At 43.1% G+C, this 17,801-nt stretch overlaps 1 protein-coding gene across 2 annotated transcripts in view; it reads right to left on the reverse strand.

The window, feature by feature from the left end:
• DOCK10 (dedicator of cytokinesis 10) overlaps positions 1-17,801 on the reverse strand; it is a 162,558-nt gene that overhangs the window by 127,565 nt on the left and 17,192 nt on the right. Inside the window, exon 1 of one of the 2 annotated variants that reach the window (XM_075158202.1) lies at positions 11,725-12,140. The exons of the other annotated variant lie outside the window; for it this stretch is intronic. Coding sequence (XP_075014303.1) covers positions 11,725-11,889 — 165 coding nt within the window. The 5' untranslated portion in view covers positions 11,890-12,140. Of the gene's footprint in view, positions 1-11,724; positions 12,141-17,801 lie in introns of those variants that run through there. 2 annotated transcript variants of the gene reach the window in all.

Genomic DNA, 17,801 nt, shown 5'->3' on the forward strand with positions numbered 1-17,801 from the left:
TCTGCCTGAAACACTGCAGACATGGTCTGACTCAAGGAGCAAATCCTTTTGTAAAAATATTTCCAAGAAATACAGTTGTCTTTTGAATGCATTTTACAAAAAGCAATGTTTAGCCACCAATTCAGATTCTTTTTGCAGGCTCATGTAATTTAAAATTGCCTTTGATTTCATTTAAAAAAGAAAAATTGGCAAGCACTTAGTATGTGCAAAAGCTTTTGGCAGCTTAAAAATACTGTGTAAAGAAACTTCTCAGTGGGAGCTGGTACAAACTTTTATGTCAACTCATCTCTCGAGCATTTTATTTGGGCAGGTCCTTTTTGGTGCATTCTTCAAGAACTGGTTTTTTATATAGTGAAAACATTTTAGAATTACGTTTTATTAACCGATATTTGAAGTTTCAATTAGATTCGGAGAAGTAAGGCAAAAACTTATTGGTACAATTCCAGGCTTGGATTCACTTTTATCTTTTATATAAAAAAAATTAAGTTTTAGTAAACTATTATTTCCAAATAATTCTTCAGTTCAAGCTGTGTTCATGAGTTTTCTCTATACTTCTATACATTCTGCTAAAATATTTTGTATTTACACAAGTGTTTGAGGAATGAGCACGCTATCTGTCAGAGCTGCTTGGTCACAGGGTTTCTGAACAAAAGCAAGTGACGGGGGCACAAACGCTCCAATCATGCGTCCTTCCCCAACTGATGTCTTTGCTACATTGACAGGAGAAACAAAATGCAACCTCCCAAGGTAGAGGGGTTGGACTAGGTGACCTTTAATGGTCCCTTCCAACCCAAACTATTCTATGATTCTATGAAAATCATGTGCTACAAGGGGCCAATGGTCATCACAAAGAATCAGATGCATCACAAACCACAAAATATATTGTATATCTTAAATATATTGTATATCTTTAAGATATTGTATATCTTAAATGTATTCATTAAAAGTCTGCGCAGAAACAGTAAATGTTTCCTTCTGGATGTACCAGATTCAAGGTTATGATTACTTTCCTTGTATCTTCCACACATCTGCTGCTCGCATTCATCTGAAAGATGTGTTATGGAGCACATGTCTAACACCTGGGAGCAGACAGCCAACAAGGGACTTGGCTTCTTTCATAACAGGCCAGTTAAAAGATAAAAGGAGACCCAACGGCAAGGTTGTAAGGCCAAAAAAACCAGACATTCCTGGCAACAAACAAGCTTTTAGATAACTGCTTAGATCACTGTACCTCCTAAAGGGCTGTGCCCTTGCTTAAAACCAAAGAGCTAACGGTGGTCAATAGCCGGAGGAACTCAAGCACTGCAGAAGACAAAACAGAGTCACAGCCTGAATAAGCAAATCCAGGCACAAGCACCAGCTGGCAGGTGGAGAGACCGAACAGGCAACTGGGTGCTCTGTACCTGGTTGCTTTTCCGAGGGAGCTCTAGGGAGATGAGAAAAGGCTCTTCAAGTACGTGGGAGAACAGGTTAAAGATAGGGAAAGAGCTAACGCAGTGAAAAGAAAGAAGTACAGATCAGCTGTGTGAACACTTTTTATTCTTTACCACAAGTATCCAAAAGTGAGACAAAACAGGCCCAATTCCAAGCTCTGTTTCCCCCAAGAACTCGTCCTCCTCTGTAATCCCATTAAGATCAGATCTCCTACAGAGATAGCTGCAATGCATGTTTGCACATAATTTACTAATGGAAGAAACATCTCAAAAAGGACAGCAGAGCATCTGGTTCCAGGAGTCTACATTTCACTAATTAATCTCTTTACTGTTAAGACTTACCCTCTGAAAGAGCTAATTTTAGCACATAAGTCACAACCTGTGGAAAACATCAAGGTAACATTAAACCCTTATTGAAATGACAAAGAAAGTTATGAGTGTTTGGTAACATGATGTTCAACTCCCAACATCCTAGTTTCATAGCTAACCACCGATTGATCCAGCAAGGCCACACACATTTTCCACTCTAAATTCATGATTTCTTTTTTTTGGAGAGAAACATGCAAGCAGCACAGAATTACACTTCTGATCCATTTTACTGCACTAAGTCAAAAACTTATTCTGCTGGATTTGCACATGTATAACTGAGAACTGAATTTGGCCATCTCATCTTCAAGCAAGAATCAATACTAATGAAAAGAAAATGAGCACAGCAGTTGACAGATGAGAAGTGAGGAAAAACAAACACCAAAGGCATGAAGTGTTCAATTCAATTGGTTCCATACGCTGTAGTCAGAGTGATCCCTGAGGCAGAAAGAAGTCTGACAAACATTACAATAGCTATTTTTCACCGAAAACCACACACACAGAATCTATTATGTTTTAAGCTAACCACAAATTGGCAATAATTATTAACAGACTGCAATTGTAGAAGTAAGATACTGCACACAAATTCTTTCTTTTTAGACAGAACATAACATTTTGTTCTGAAGAGGCACCAAATTAACAGGACGAAAAAAGTACTTTTTTATAATACGTATTTATTTACAGACTCCCCAAGTTTAAAATAAGAGTCCTAGCAGAACTGAAATAATTGAGCCCCAGAACAACGAAGGAATCAGTTTCTTTCTGACTGGAAATACGTGCATGTATGTACAGCTACCACACCTCAACACAGGAGACCGTGAGCCAGCTTCAGCTGGACTAGACTTGAATAGTTCCCCGAGATGATGTCGGACCCTTGCCACCCAAAACATCCTGAAGTATTCAGGTGACATGCTTTTTGCTGCCAAATCCTAATCCTTTCTCCACTATGGTATTCCTCACTCCAATCACTAATTCAAGCTGGAAGCCTTAATTATTCAAGGAAGGGATTCAAAAGCCAAAAGACCAGGAACTATTCCTGTATTTCCTAGGCACTCTGTCTTTCTCTATCTTCCTTAGCTCCAAACACTCTGAAGACACCGCAGCTGCTTCTGTATTCCTGAAACAACAGTACTGCAGTGAACAAGAGTTCAGTTACTTGAGTACTTTAGCAGAGAATTCATTTCTTGTTTCACTCACAAAAGCAGAGCTGCCAGTTAGTACTAGCTGACAGGCTCAAATATGCTGAAATGCTGCTTAGCCTTAGAAATGAAATCCTATGTTTTGCCTTTACAAACCTTCCTTTGGCCTGTGTTTGTCCAGTTCCTCTTAAGCTACAGGAGGTCTCGCAGCCTGGAACTAGTCTGTATTCACCCACACGTTGGCAGTAGTCATCTAATAGTCATGAAGTGGTGATGCCTTTCGTCAAAACCTTGTATGATTCAGGAAGTGTAATCTAGAAGTCAGAATCTCTTGAGAATTTTTAGAAGTCAGGTGGCAACCCCTCTGGGATGCAGAGAAAAAGATAAGATCACCAATGCGAGCCACGCGAGGTTTTACAGCACACAGTCATCACACTTCAGTTTACGCTGTAGATGTACTCATAGTATCTACTCCTCAATTTATCCTTCTGCCGGAGCTGATGGTGGAATGGCTCAGCAGCTGCTATTAAGTGAAACGACTCCTGTTGCACCGTGCCACGTTACCCTGCTTTGCTGGCCAGAGGGTGCTGGCGAGGCTATTGGGCAACAAAGACTTTCCACATGCATTAAAACCAAATGATTCTGATGGAAGAGTACGAAGTGTGGAGATACAGGCTCAGAGATATATCTCTTCGTCTCTCATGAGCAATGAAACTTTGCATGAGGCTTCTGTCTGAAATGTGCTGAACTGGAATTCTGATTTATTTAAACTGGCTTTAGACGAAGTGTATTAAGATTACTGTTGTAAAGAAGAAATTTCATGGAAGTGAGAAATATCAGGAACAGTTCTGTCACACTCCATTCAGATTTCCAGTCCACCCAGGAGGGGAATGGATTGCATTTATTCTGAAGTCAAAGCAGAAGATGTTTTTCCACTTTGGGAAGGAAGGGGTGGAAGAAGGGCAAAGGAGGAGGGATTAACATCAGTAGGAAGAAGTATACCCACTGTGAAGCAAAAATAAAGCTTTTGATAAGAACAAGGAGGGAGGAAAAAGTAGTATCAGAATATCTTGATGTGTCAACATACAGCAGTGGTGGCTTGCCCTCAAAAATCAAATCTACCAAAGTTTAACAGCAGTGTGCCTAATTAATTTCAGATGAGCAGAAGTGGCATTTTCCACTTGGCTTCTTTCTTTCTCATCACTGAACTCCTCCTCTCTTACACACTGTCTTTGCCTCGACAGCTCTCCCTTCCCCCTTTGCCTCTCCCAGCAGCTTTTACTTTGGCAGTACTTTCGGTTGGCCGGCGTTCTCAGAGGGCCCTGGTTTCTTTACGGCTCCCTTCCTCACTCAGCATACCTCTTATAGGGCATAGCTGTTTCCAAGCTAAATCAATATCCCCATGTTTGTAGCCAAAGGCCTGAAATGGACTCTAGACTCAGCTATATGCATTTAAATCCAGATCAGCTCTACGCGGAGGATTCGGTACCTGTAATAGCACAAAAAATAAAGCCCAGCCTGGCTCTCAGTGCTGCAGCCAGCGGTGAGTTAATGCCAGCGAGAGGCAAGGACGGAGGACTGGCAGGGATGCCATTTTCTGAAAGCATGAATTTAATTTACTATTCCTTTGTATGCTTCTTGAACCAGGCTGCAGCTCACCATTCTCAGCAGAAAAGAACCAGTCTACCAGAGCCTGGGCCAAGGACAGCAAGACGACAAGCGCTTAAGTGCCATCGCACCGCTGCTCGCCCTCCCCGCCTGAGGCTCTCCAGCTGCCGTGGGCAGCGCAGGTCGGTGCTCCAGCTGCGGATGCCCGCAGGCACACGCTCACTGGTAATGCAGTGCAAACACCTAAGCCATGCTGGCGGCATGCATGAAGCATTGCAGGCGATTTCTGCATCCTTCTGGCTCGTACGTACTGCCTGCGCTGCGTCAACCCGCCTCCCGTGCGCTGCGGACAGTGATACTGCTAATGAAGACGTGCTCCTGTAATGGAGCTTGAGCAGCGTGGGACGACACCGCTTCTCAGCCAGGACACGGTAGCAGGCAGCATCACTGCTTCCCGTCCACGTCTGTAGATATTAACTGTCAGCCTAACCCACCCATACAGCCTGGTCAGTGTAGTGCCAGGAGCAGTCACACATCCCATTACCAAAACCACACCATGGGAGGCAAAAGACCAAATTATTTGAACTGAGTTATGAGTCTGGAACTACTTGTGCAGCCCAAGATGAGCACGAAAAAAAACAGAGGACATCTCTGAAAATAGACCTAGACACCGCTGGTCACAAATATATATATGTATATATAAAAAAAAAAAGATAGTTTATATTTCTGTCCAACACTATACTGTCTACTGACAACATGAAACAAAATATCTCTACTAAATTCTGTGTTTCCGAACAAGAAATACATTTCAAAGCACTTTCTTGAAGTTTCCAGAACTTCAAAGATATTATTGGGGTTATTTTAGATGGTTCATCCTGTGCGTAGCACTTGGTATTTAAATCTATGTTCATCTCTACTATTATCCAGAGTTTATCTTTTCCTTATAATTTATTGAAGTATTTAGTATTGTAATACTAAGGAAAGCAGACTAACATAAATGCAAGATCTGCACTCATGGCTGATTTGGTGTATGAGGGCACCACACCATGTGAATAGCTTAAGGTTCCTACAACCATAGCTCACCCAATTCCAAAATCCCAGACCAGTGAGATCATTGGGATTTTTTCCTTAACTCTCCTACCTTCCTTTGTAGGATTGGAATACTTGGACAAAGAAAGCACGGAGGAAGATCCAAAGAGCAAAACAATCAAGGGAAGCATGGAAAGCTGGCATTTGCTACAGCCCATCAGAGCTAGAGCCATGCAGAACTGCAGAGAGAGCATCACAGACAAAACTGCAACAAATGGAGCATGTGTGTGCGTAGATTTGTTTATAAAAGTGCTTATTATGCAAAGCAGCGTGGCTGCAGATGGCCAAAGCCTGAAAAACCTGAAGTATGTTTTTTTTTCTTTTTTGTTGTGTGTGTTTGTTTCTCTCTTTGCTGCCTTGGCTTTAATCGAGTTACTTTGCTTTTCTATAGGTCAATTTTCTTCTCTCCCAGGAAGCATTTTGAATACGCATCTTAAATTGTGATTTTTGTCAAACGCATAAAATTACAAAGCCTTCCCAAAGCACTCCCAAGGACTGCTACTTACAGAGACTCTTCTATGCCTCTTTAGTTTATACCCTACTCTTTCAGGTATGCATTGCTTACAAGTAAATAACTTGCTTCTCTTTTTTTTAAAAAAAAAAAAAAAAATTCCTTTTACGTAGGAGGATGTTTTCATCACTTTGTTGTTTTGAGTCCACACTCTTCATAAGCTGTCATAAGAATTTGGTTAACAGATTCATAATAATTTCATTCCACATACTGCCGTACTACACACATTGCTGCAACACTAATGAGAAGTGAAAGCAATATAAAACGTTGCTCAGAGTACTAAAGTCAGATGGAGAAGATTTCCTCAGTGGAAAAAGGCTGTTTTTAAGGCCATCTCTTTTTCAACCATATGTGTACTTTAAATGTTACTGCAACGCTCTGAAGTATGAAACCAGATCCACATCTTGGGCTATTTCTCCTCTGTATTTAAGAAACTATACCTAGAGCCATAGCTGCTGCCTACACTGGTAAAAGCCAAAACCAAAACAAACGTCTTTCAGCACAGAAGAACAAACACTGCTCTGAAGAAGAGATGGACACCGTCCCTCCTACGCTGCGGGTGACGATGCCGAGCCCCACTGAGCCCACTGGAGCACACGTGCCGAAAGAAAGGGGCTGGCGATCACTCCGCAGCCACCAGCAGCCCTGTTGAGCATTAGGCACAGAAGGCAAAGAAGTCACAAAGGTAACAAGAAGAGTTGCAAAAATGGCTCTGAAGTAGAACTGCATTTTGTGCATCACTTACTACTTTTCCTCTTTACACCCTGATGTTATTCATTTATTCAAACACAGGCCCGCTTCTGTTCCTGCTGAGGTCAAGTGCCAAAGTGGAAAGATTAAGGTCAAAAGAGCTACATATGTTTATTGTTGCTTAAAAATCTATTACACATTGAAGCTTCTGATTCGAGCTAAAAGATATGAATATTTTGAATATTTCTTTTGAACTTTACAGCCCTGGGTAGTCTGGCTTTCCAAAGACAATCCCTCCTCCAAGTCATCGGAGGAAGAGAACACCCTTCCCTTCCCAGAGTTGGGCCTCATGCCGACCTCCAAAAGCAGCTGCAAGTCCTCCCCATTTGGGCACACACAGACACATTCCCACCCACAAAAAAGTCATGAGTCAGAGATCTTGCAGTTCTTAGAGTTGCCATCTACTGATAGTGCTTAGTATGCATATGGTACACATTTTCAGTAGGTAAATGCATACGGATGAGGAAATGAGTGCACTGAATTATTTCAATTAGAAACATAAATTAACACAGATCACGCAACAAAACTTAAGGAACACAATTCGAGGTAAACTTTAGTATTGGATGAAGAAAAATTGTCAAAGCCATGCTTTTAATGTTTCTACTGCTTTTAGAAGACTAAAATTCCATTTACAAACTAAGCGACCTGAGAAGCAGCTCAGGCAGCGCCCCAACCCCGCTGCACGCCAGAGCGGAGCGGCCATCCTGCATCTGTGCAACAGGGGAGGTTCTCTTACTTCTTCTGTAACTGGAAAGAGTAGAGAGAATCTCTGCAAGCTGTCTCTTTTCAGACATGGAAAACTGAATAGAGTAATATTGTCACCTTGCTGTTGCTAAGTCAGTTCAAGTTACGGTATTTTATTCAAAATGCAAAACATTTTACCACGTTTTTGTGTAGCTGGTTACCACGGGCGGGGGGTAGGGTGGGGTGGAGAGAAGGATCATATCCTCAAATGTCAGGCTTTGCTCTTATCTTCCACACAAATCTCAGCTGCCACAGTTCATAATAAATCACATGAAAAAACAAAGAATGACCTACTAGATAAAGCTCAACTTTTCGAGTCACAAGTTCCAAACGCAAAGCATCATCCTAAACATTAGTGCCCCCTACTCCAAACAGTTCCACATAACCCCACGTACTAAATTTTCTTCCTTCAGGCATCTTCCTCGTCTCCTTTTTCTTGCAGAAACAGCACGTACAGTCATTTGCATTCACCCTGCATAGGTTTTTAATATCTCAAACCTCACCATCTCATGGACTTATTTTGAAAACCAGCTCTTACAGACATACTCTTAAAGGTACAGAAAACAACAAGATGGTCTATTAAATGCAGAGTCACTGAACACATTGATTCAGCTTGTACATCTAGTTAGAGGTTGTTTGGATACTTATTTTGCATGTCTCTGGCAACTCCCAGAATTGCATCCAAGAGAAGATGACACACAATAGTCATTGACAAAGAATTTCCAGTTTTGTCTTTCTGACATCCCTCCCTGCTCTGTGGTTCCAGCCAAGATCTTATTAATCTGTCTTGCCCAAGGATAAAACCAGATTTTTAAACTAACAAACTGAAGAGGAAAAAAAAAAAAAAAAAATCAGTGAATAAAGGCATCAATCTTCACTTTCTGCAAGGACTAGAATGCTAGAAATACCTGCTGTGATGCCTAAAGGTTTCAGACGCTGATGAGTAGCTGGCCCTTAAGCAATAGCTGGAAGCTGTACTCGGGCCTTCTCCCTTTCTTTTCTCATGGAGTGCACCCACAGCTTCTCCCGCTTGGAGTGCCACTGGCAAAGGCACAATTCCTAGAAGAATATCCTACAAGGATGTCCTCCTTCAGGGATTAACAAAGGAAAATGGGGCACATCTATAGAGCTGTATATTTACTGGAAGTATTTTAGGGTGGACTGCTGTTCTCTCTGCCTCAGGATTGCTTTCTGTGTCAAGGCAACATTGAGATTTTACTTTTGCCTCACACGGGACAGGCAAACTTGCAAGAACATGCAGCAGAGCCTGGGGATTTAAAAAAGCCATTCAAAAAGAAGGCATAGTTTATCTCCTGAAATCAATACCAAATACTAACACTCAGTAGGGAGCATATAGCCAGTGGCACACAAGCTACAAAGAGGAGGAACGTTTCATCTGAAGGCATGAAAAGATAAAATGCCAGATCTTTGGCTGACAGGAGCCCACAGCCTCTGGCGATCAGTATATATACTGACCCAGGCTTGTCAGTAGATTTCGGATATTCTGCGTTTTGGGATTTCCTCGCCTCTCTTCTTTGGGCACCCCAGTCACTCACTGCCCTCAGACATGAAAACTCAGCAATCTTGTTGGGATCAGTTTAGCTCCTGGCATCTGCACAATGTGCATAATGACATTGTGAACTAAACACTCTTTTGCTTGTCTACATAGTTGTCTCCACTGTATTATCCAGACATAAACGTCAGTGATCTACAACAGACCAAGGGGAAAAAACATAATCTGTTAGGATGATAAGTTATGTTTTGTTAAGGTCCAGTAGCCTCCAGCTCTCTTTATCATGCTGCTCTTTCAAGTAACATGAATTGGGGTGGAAACAGGACCATCCATTTCTGCCGCAGAAGTGCTCTGAAGCAGCTTTCTTCTCAACTCGCCAGGTCTCCACATCATTACTAAGCCTAACTGCAAAGCTCAATGGCACACTATTTTAGATAGTTCCATAATTAACTGCTTCGAAATGGAAAGGCACAGTAACAATCCACATCCAGAAGAGAGAGAAAGATGTGCGAGGGAAGACCATTCTCCCGTGTTGTCCCCTGCCCAGCAGCTTTCCCCCGAAGCATCTGCCTCCACCTACACCAGCCTCATGACAGGGCTAAACCCTCATCTTCCTCTCCTCAAAGGGACTGAGGGGGACAAAATGGCCCCACACATCTCCTGGAGAAGGGCAGCCTTTTGACAGGACAAACACCAGTGCATTAACTGTTGCTGTAGAAAACATAAAGCCCCCATTACTACGATGGGTAGATGTGTTTGAGACCGGGAGGGGATCCCTGAAAACCCTCATCCAGCAGCCGGTAACAGACCATCTGACCAGCGTGCCTCTCCTCTGGGTACCCCCAGCTCTGCAGGGTGGTGGACAGCTTCCACAGCTCCCTCCATGCTGCGGTAAAGCCGCACTTCTTTGAGAGCCCAGGGACCTTGCCAGGGACCTCTCGGAGCCCCACTCTCCCGGGATTTACCACACAAAGAACTGCAACTCAGGCTGCTGATAACTGCATCCGGGTATGGGAAGGCTGGGACACTGTTTGCTGCCACGACACTCAAGATACTCTTTTCTTCCAAGGACTAAAGCAAGTTGCACAGATGATCCATACTCGGACATGCTGCAATTTCTTCCAGACCCTTCTCACTTCATTATGCTTGAAATTGCTACCAGGGAGGAGACAGTTATTTGTTTAAATGCTGTTGAGGTCGTTTATTTAACCATTAAGTGGAAAAAAGGCAAAAAAAAAAAAAAAAAAAAAAAAAAAAAAGGAGTTTGTTTTATAGATACTGGATTTTAAAGCAAAAGAAGCTTAAACATCAGCTTCATGATGATGAAATCCATCCCCTTCCTCTGTATGACCGTTAGCCTCCCCCATACACTGGATAATACCCTCAGCTGATACATAAAGCACCGCTTGGATTGGGTCCTAGCTACTATAGTTGCTATGACTGCACCACACACCTCTCTATGGGCAGCAATCCTCTATTCAAACCACTGCTAGATCTCATGACAGCTATTAAATTCTCTAATGTTACCATCACCCACTTAGAACTAAGTTACTGCCTTGTGTGATACAGTGGGGTATCAGGGGGATGCACTTTGGACTTTATCACAACATACTTTATTAAAAAAAAAAAACCAAAACAATCTCTACCACTCAAATGATATACACGAGTGCCCTGACAAACTGGAAAAAATACTATATGCAGTGTCTTGGTAATATTTTTTATAAGGTGAGAGTCACACAGTACCAAATCATTGCCATCTCAGACCCAAACCACTCCAGGTTCTGGAAATGCTCACCATACGTGTATTTGGCAAGGAAGAGCAGTAACTAAGCAGTAAGTGTATTCCTCATTCTGAAACAGTGATTTATAATGAGGAACAACCCTGTCACTTATTCCTAATAAACCTACAGAACTTATTACATTCCCACCACAAAATAAAAATAATTCAATTTAATTCAGAAAGAAAATGAGTCTCGAAGACCGGCAGCCTTTCAAGCCCCCCTTCATTAAAGAACGGAGGCAACTCACTAACCCGGAAAGCAGTGATCCAGCAAACATTCTACTGCTGCAAACAGCTTGCAGCAAAGATATATGGGAGTTTATTTGCATATAACTTGATATAAATTCCAACTGCATCCTGGGTGAAAGTAAAGGTTTTTTGTTTTGTTTTGTTTGGCCTTTGGGTTTGTTTTTGCTTTTATGATGAACAGACTTAGTAAACATTTCCTAAGCTGTCTGCTGTTTGGAATTCCAAGTCTGAAATAAAACACAACCAGCTACCGGCTCCAGTGCTTGTTATCTAGCAAATAGCAACAAAACCCACCAACAATTAAATAACAGAACATTTACTTTATGTAGAGCTTATGTGTAGCTCACAGCTTCACCTATAAAGTAACATTTCATCTCTGTTTGACAACAGAGCCAGCAAATCTACCAGCAAACTAACCCACAGTGACAAACAGCCTGTCAATGCTCTTTCTCTACGAATACATATTAAAGGAAAAAAATAATCACATAACATCTGTAATAATAATTCTGTCACCCCTCTCTGCCGATTAAAGCATACCGTACCATTATGATGAGAGTCCTGGGTCTGCTCATTTCATCATCACTATCCAGCGGCAGAATTTCATGTGACAACTCCTCTCGCCGTCGTCGCCTGCAGATATGTGGACAGTTCCTCTGTACCACAGAACGAAAGGCTTGGAGCAGAACAATGCTGGCAGCACAACCCATATCTGCATCCTGAAGCCTACAAAATAACTTCTATGTTTATGCTATGTTTGAAAAACAGTGGCTCCTTGTCCCTGAAAACAGCCTACAGTGCAGCTGCAGCCAGCTCGCTCTCCAATCGCTTCCTTGAGCTCTGATCATCTGATCACAACCAAATAGCTTGGATGCAGATAGAGGAAAGATTTGATCCGCTGAAACTGAAACACACGCAATATTACGATGCTTTTTTCTCTCTCCCTCTCTCCCTGCTCCTCAATTCACACGAGAAAACGTGCTCCCTCTCTTGTACAATCAGCCGCCGCCTCCGATTCCAGTTTCACAGAACTGAAAGTATTAAAATTCCTAGTTCAAAAGAGCCAGCTGTTCATTAAACACACACACGCAGGGGCATCCACAACAACTGGCAGGATCAGTTTAAATACCTTTTTAAAAAAGTCGTATGTAGCAAAATAGCAAACATCTGGAAAGTTATTAGCTCTCATTATCAGCACTGCTGTTTTTAAAATACTTTGCCTTAGGGTGTTTTGCCACAAAAAAGGAGACATATTTAAGCTCACTGAAGGATTTGGGCTGTAATCTTTTCACCTCTTGCAATTTTCTGAAGCACAGCAAGCTCATTTGAGTTGTAAATGTAACAAGTGGTTAAAAAAATGCAGAAATCTGGACTGCTTCATCCAGCTCATGCTAAAATAGCCATGGCTCAATGAGAAACAGCAGTGTGCAGCTCTGAAACGCCTTTCAATAGTGTAGTTGTTGTGTGTTCCCACACACGCGTGCCTTCTGCAGGGTAACACATTTTTACATCTACATAGGAGGCTCCTATTGAGCAGGGTCTCTGCTGACAGGGTCTCACGCTGATCCAGACACCGGTGACCTTCCAAGAAGGGGAAGAGGAAAGCGTCTTAGTGTTTTATCAGTTGGGATCCAGGCAGGGAGAAGCAGCTGCCGGCAGCCAGCAGTAACAACTTGCCTTTCTGGCTCCTGCCTGGCAAGTCATTCAAAAAGCAGGCAGGGATGCTTAGCAATCACGTGCCTGACCTGGAAACACAGCAAGCGCTAACGGTAGAGTGTAAGATAATAGCACTTGAGAGGAAGTTAGCACTAAAAATATCTACAGAAAATGGATTTCTCTTACACATTAGGAAAACTAAGAATTTCCAATAGGGTTTCCAGAGAAGCTGCTTTTAAGCTAATATGTATAACTCTATTATATGTGCACCCAAAACCATATTTACCTTGCATCAAAAGGCTTTGATTTCTATTGAAGGCCATGAGAGTTTTGTCATCAATTCCCGTGGGGGCATAAGCAACCTTATAATGTCTGTTAATGAGATCTTTGTAAATAATACTCCTCTTCACAATCTCAATCAGGAATTGCACTGAAAACATTCCGTGGAAATACTTAATTCTAGGCTTGATTAGGGTTTAATTGCTCAGCGATCTGGCAAAAGTCATCATCATTTTAATTAAAGCATTTGCCAGAAAAGCAAAATTCTTTAAATTTGTCCTTTAAAAGTAACAAACTCATTGCTATTATTTCTTGTCTTTGTTTCTTTAGAGTAAGCTGCTTTGGGTCCATACGGAAAACAGCAGCACTGGCAGGCACTGCGCACCCACGGCTCTGCCAATGCACCTACCCGGCTCTTCCCCCTGGGATCTCACTGGGCACATACTTCACACTTATGCGACGTGCCTGCCTATCCACCGGCATACCCTACAGAGGGGGCCTATATCACGTTATTAGTTTGACTTTTCTAATGCGATCACAAGAGCACAGCTCTTACAGTGGCACGGCTGGGTAATTTCTGCACCAAGCCAGCAATCTTGCCCGCCGTTGCTGCTATTGTTTACGTTTTCATCAGTCCCCTGCCTGCTCCAGAACTGCGGCTGACACCTTGGCCACACAAAAGATGCACTTGGCAGCTGGGAGACCTACATTCCTACTCTAATTCCAGCAGCAGCAATACGGGCCTGGGTAACGTCTGTTGCTGGCTGTTACGGCAACTGCTCTGCTACCTGGGGGCTGCTCACCCATCTCCTGCCTGCCTGTACGGCGGCGTCTTGTATTCACCAGTGTTCAGCCGGGAGAGCTGGCAGGGATTTTTATGAAATTTGGTTTCCATAGCGTAGCCCAACACTGTCGCCCATGCGCGAGTGCGTGCACACATGGAATAGCACCCTAGGGCTTGACCCAAAGCTTCGCTTCGCTCTCAGTGAAGAATCCCATTCATTTCTATGGTCTTTGGATCAAACTATTCTCTGCCAGCGTCCCGAGTGACTTCATTACAATTATTTGTGGATTAAGCTATTATTAGATCAAGTAGGAATGACATAATCTTGGCATTTCATCGTTTAGGAGAAAAAAAATGATACTTAGTCCAAAAACAAGTGAACTAATAAGCCAAAGCCAGCTAAAAGTAGCCTCCAGGCTACTCAAGTAGCCTCCTTGATCAAAATTCAAGAACTGAAAAAACAGCTAATGCACAGGGGAAAAGAAACCACTGAAGAGCTAAAAAACCCCTTCTGCTTTAAAGAAATCTCACAGAAGCATAAGCTATCGTTGGAAAGGAAGCCTCCCAGCCCATTAAAAATGCCTGGACACACACACAGTATCAACACCTTTGTTTTTCAAATGTAGGGGTCTCATTAGTATACACTATGCTTATACACAACAGTGTATAGCATCAGCAGTGTTAGTTACTCTTACAGTGAAGCATCAAGCACTATTTTGTGTTAATTAGCACTTTAATCCAGAAGTTGACTTCAGTGAAACCCCCTGGGAAGCAAAATACTCCTTTGTGCAAGGAACTCCTTAATCACCCATTTCGAAGACTTTGGCAACAACGCTGGGCTAAGGAACATCCACACTGGAAGCCATCCGCTGCCCACTCTCACCCCGTTTTTAACCACCACTCATTTCATGTTGAGTAGCTGTGTAACACCAGCATGATGTTTACAGGAACAGGCTGGGAAGCAGACCACTAAAGGTACCCCAATGAAAAGAATCTAAAAAAAAAAAAAAAAAAAAAAAGGAGAGGCAAGGCAGTTGTTTTAACCCAGGTGAGTTCAGTGACCCAGACCTTGGCAACACCAAGGGCTGGGGCTGTGCAGCAGCAAAGCTGGGCAAGAGCAGAAGTGGGTGACACTTGCCAAGTCTTACAAAGTCTGTGAAAAGAAAGCAGAGTTGAAAGGCATCTGGATCCTCGAGCTAACAGCTACCCCTCATCCAGCCTCAGCTTCCACATGGAAGAGACGCCAGCTCTGCAAATGGGCAGCCAGGGCCTTCAAGAGGTAAAGTGTCTCTGGCAGGTCTGCAGCAGAGAGTAAACCCCTCATCTTCCAAGCACTGGGTTATTCCTCTTCCACAATATTCCTGCGTTTCTGCTTCTGCAGGCCACAATACTTCCTAAAGATGCTACCAAACATTTGCTAACACTCCTATTTCATACCTCTTTAGCACACCACACTAAAAGTTCACATTTCCTTCCCATAAGCTTTCTTTATTCCATTAATTTTCCTTTCTCTTTGTGTCATTTGAATTAATGTCATCTGAATAAACAGGATATAACCTTTCGGTATGCTGGTCTTCAGCTGAGGGCTTTAAACAGGAAGGTAGAAAAGCAGCTCTCAGAGGAGATACTTTAGTGAGAGGATGGCTTTCCAAATGAAACACCAACCCCTCCTTCCAACCCCAGAAGCAGCTGCATTCTCCTCGGGCAAGGACAAGGGCTGCACGTTAGAAGAACCCTTTGCCCACACCTGCTCCGCTGTCAAGATGGCATGCACTACTTCTCTTTTTTTTTTTTTTTTTTTTTTTTTTTTTTTTTTTTTTAAATTCTCCAGAAAACAAGCCCTCCTCTCCAAGATGTGTTTGCATGATGGGCATTGAGAAGTTACGGAGAAGCTCTTGAAGTATGAAGATCCTAAAGCAGCAATGGCAGGTGACTGCAGGAGCCATCCACAAAAACAGGAACGCCTCTGATACTGCTTACGACAGTCTGCTCAGTCTGGCCCACAAAAGCCCCAAGCCATTAACAGGAACTAAAGACACCCTAACTGTACAAATGGCAAAACCAGTGTTGTTACAGATGATAATGCTCATGCCACCATTATGACTTACCAAAGGATGCCCAAGCGTCCAGCTGAGCAAGGTACTCGCTGGGGTAAAGCTACTGTCACAAAGAGCAATTTGTTGGCACCCTGAAGCCAACTCACCGGGCCATTTACCTAAACTCAAAGCGGTTAATAAACTGGCAAAACAATGTCCCTGCACTGAAAATCCTTCATCAGAGATAGCGCAAAAATTCGCCAGGTGAGCTATTTACCTCGCATAGCTCAATCAGAGGTAGCTGGGGACGGCTGTAGGGCAGGTGATGTCCTGGGCACACAGGCACGCACAGCTCTGGCTAGCACAGCTGGGCACTTCTGCAGTCAGACTCCCCTGCAAGCCCCGACCATTTTAAAGCATGAATTGTTCTCTTGGGAAGAGAAGAGCGAGTCTTTCGGTTACTGTTCCACATACATCATCCTGGTACAGATAATGAGCAGCTCCCAACAACACATAAGCAATGTGGCCACGGGCTGTCACTCACAGCTCCACACATAGACCCACAGTTATAGTAAAACTTCTGTAAAGCTCTAGCCTAAACAAGGAGCAGGCAAGCAACTGAAGCAAGATACAACAACAAAATTACAGTCTCTTGATGCAGATGAGGATCACTCACATTTTGGTGAGCTACTGTGTCATCTCAGCACCTTATAATTTATCACTCATATCACCCTTACAAAACAAAAAGAGCTGATAGATATTATCTTCCTAGCAAAGGGAATTTCCTCAGAGACATCAAAGGTCCTTGTCTCCAATATTTGTTTTCGTAAAGGCTTGGAGGCATTTGCAAGGAAAGCAGAGGGAAAAAAAATGTACCCAAGTTTGAAAGTCTCTCTTAATGCTCTGCTACTTCAAAGCAAACAGTGGAATCCTAACCAGCTCCCGAGGAACTAGCGTCAAGACCCGGATCGGTCGGGCGAAGTACTCCAAGAGGTAGTCCTCATAGCAGTCTGCTTGACGACAGAAACCCTCATTAATGTGCCTCCTTTCCTTGCATGTTTTATGCCTGAGGAATAATATAAACTCGGATCTTTTACCGTGCTTTTTGCAACGGCTGTGTCCTTAAAGCAACACGGTGGATACCACATTGTAGTGGCATCTCTCACTGCCACAGAGGCAGCATTTCCAACATCACCTCCCGTTCTCTGTCTGCTGCCAGGTTGCTAGTGGAGGTCTGGGGGTCTGAGAATCCATCTGCAGGAGCTGCCCTGTCTTTTCTTCCAGCACAGTTACACCCCAACGCCTTCACATCCAGCCCAGTGGCCTGGAAGAGGCTGTGCAGTGCCAGGCTGAACCACTGCTATCACACATTTGGGGGGGGGGGGGGGGGGGGAGAGAGACTTTAAAGTGCACACAGTGATCATGCACTTATTTCAAAGAAAGTTTATGCACTCACGGTTGCCAAAAGCCATAAATGGCACCCGTGCCTTCCACTCGTAACATACCCTCTTATATTCATTTAAAAATGTTTGTGCACTGTATTTCAAAGCGTTGCTTCAAAACAGTTAAATATCAGAAACCCTGAGATGTCAAACAGCAGAGCAGGCCCGAGGGTCTTGCCAAAGGTGACTAAGAGTCAGAAGTACACAGGCTTTGTATTTCTTTAGTTTCTACCAGCTGTCCTTAGTGCCCTGGGAAGGCAGGCATTCACTGCGGTAACTGGTCAGCACCAGTTCCTGAACGACACCCAGCTTTTTCATCTTGGAATTGTATTGCTCTTCACGAAGCTATGGGTGCCCAACACAAACAATTCTTAACCACCCTAAGTTACAGTCAGTGCAAACTCCCCAATTAGTAGTATACGGTT

This window comes from Calonectris borealis, chromosome 9 (genome assembly GCF_964195595.1).
Source record: "Calonectris borealis chromosome 9, bCalBor7.hap1.2, whole genome shotgun sequence".
Taxonomy (NCBI): Eukaryota; Metazoa; Chordata; class Aves; order Procellariiformes; family Procellariidae; genus Calonectris; species Calonectris borealis.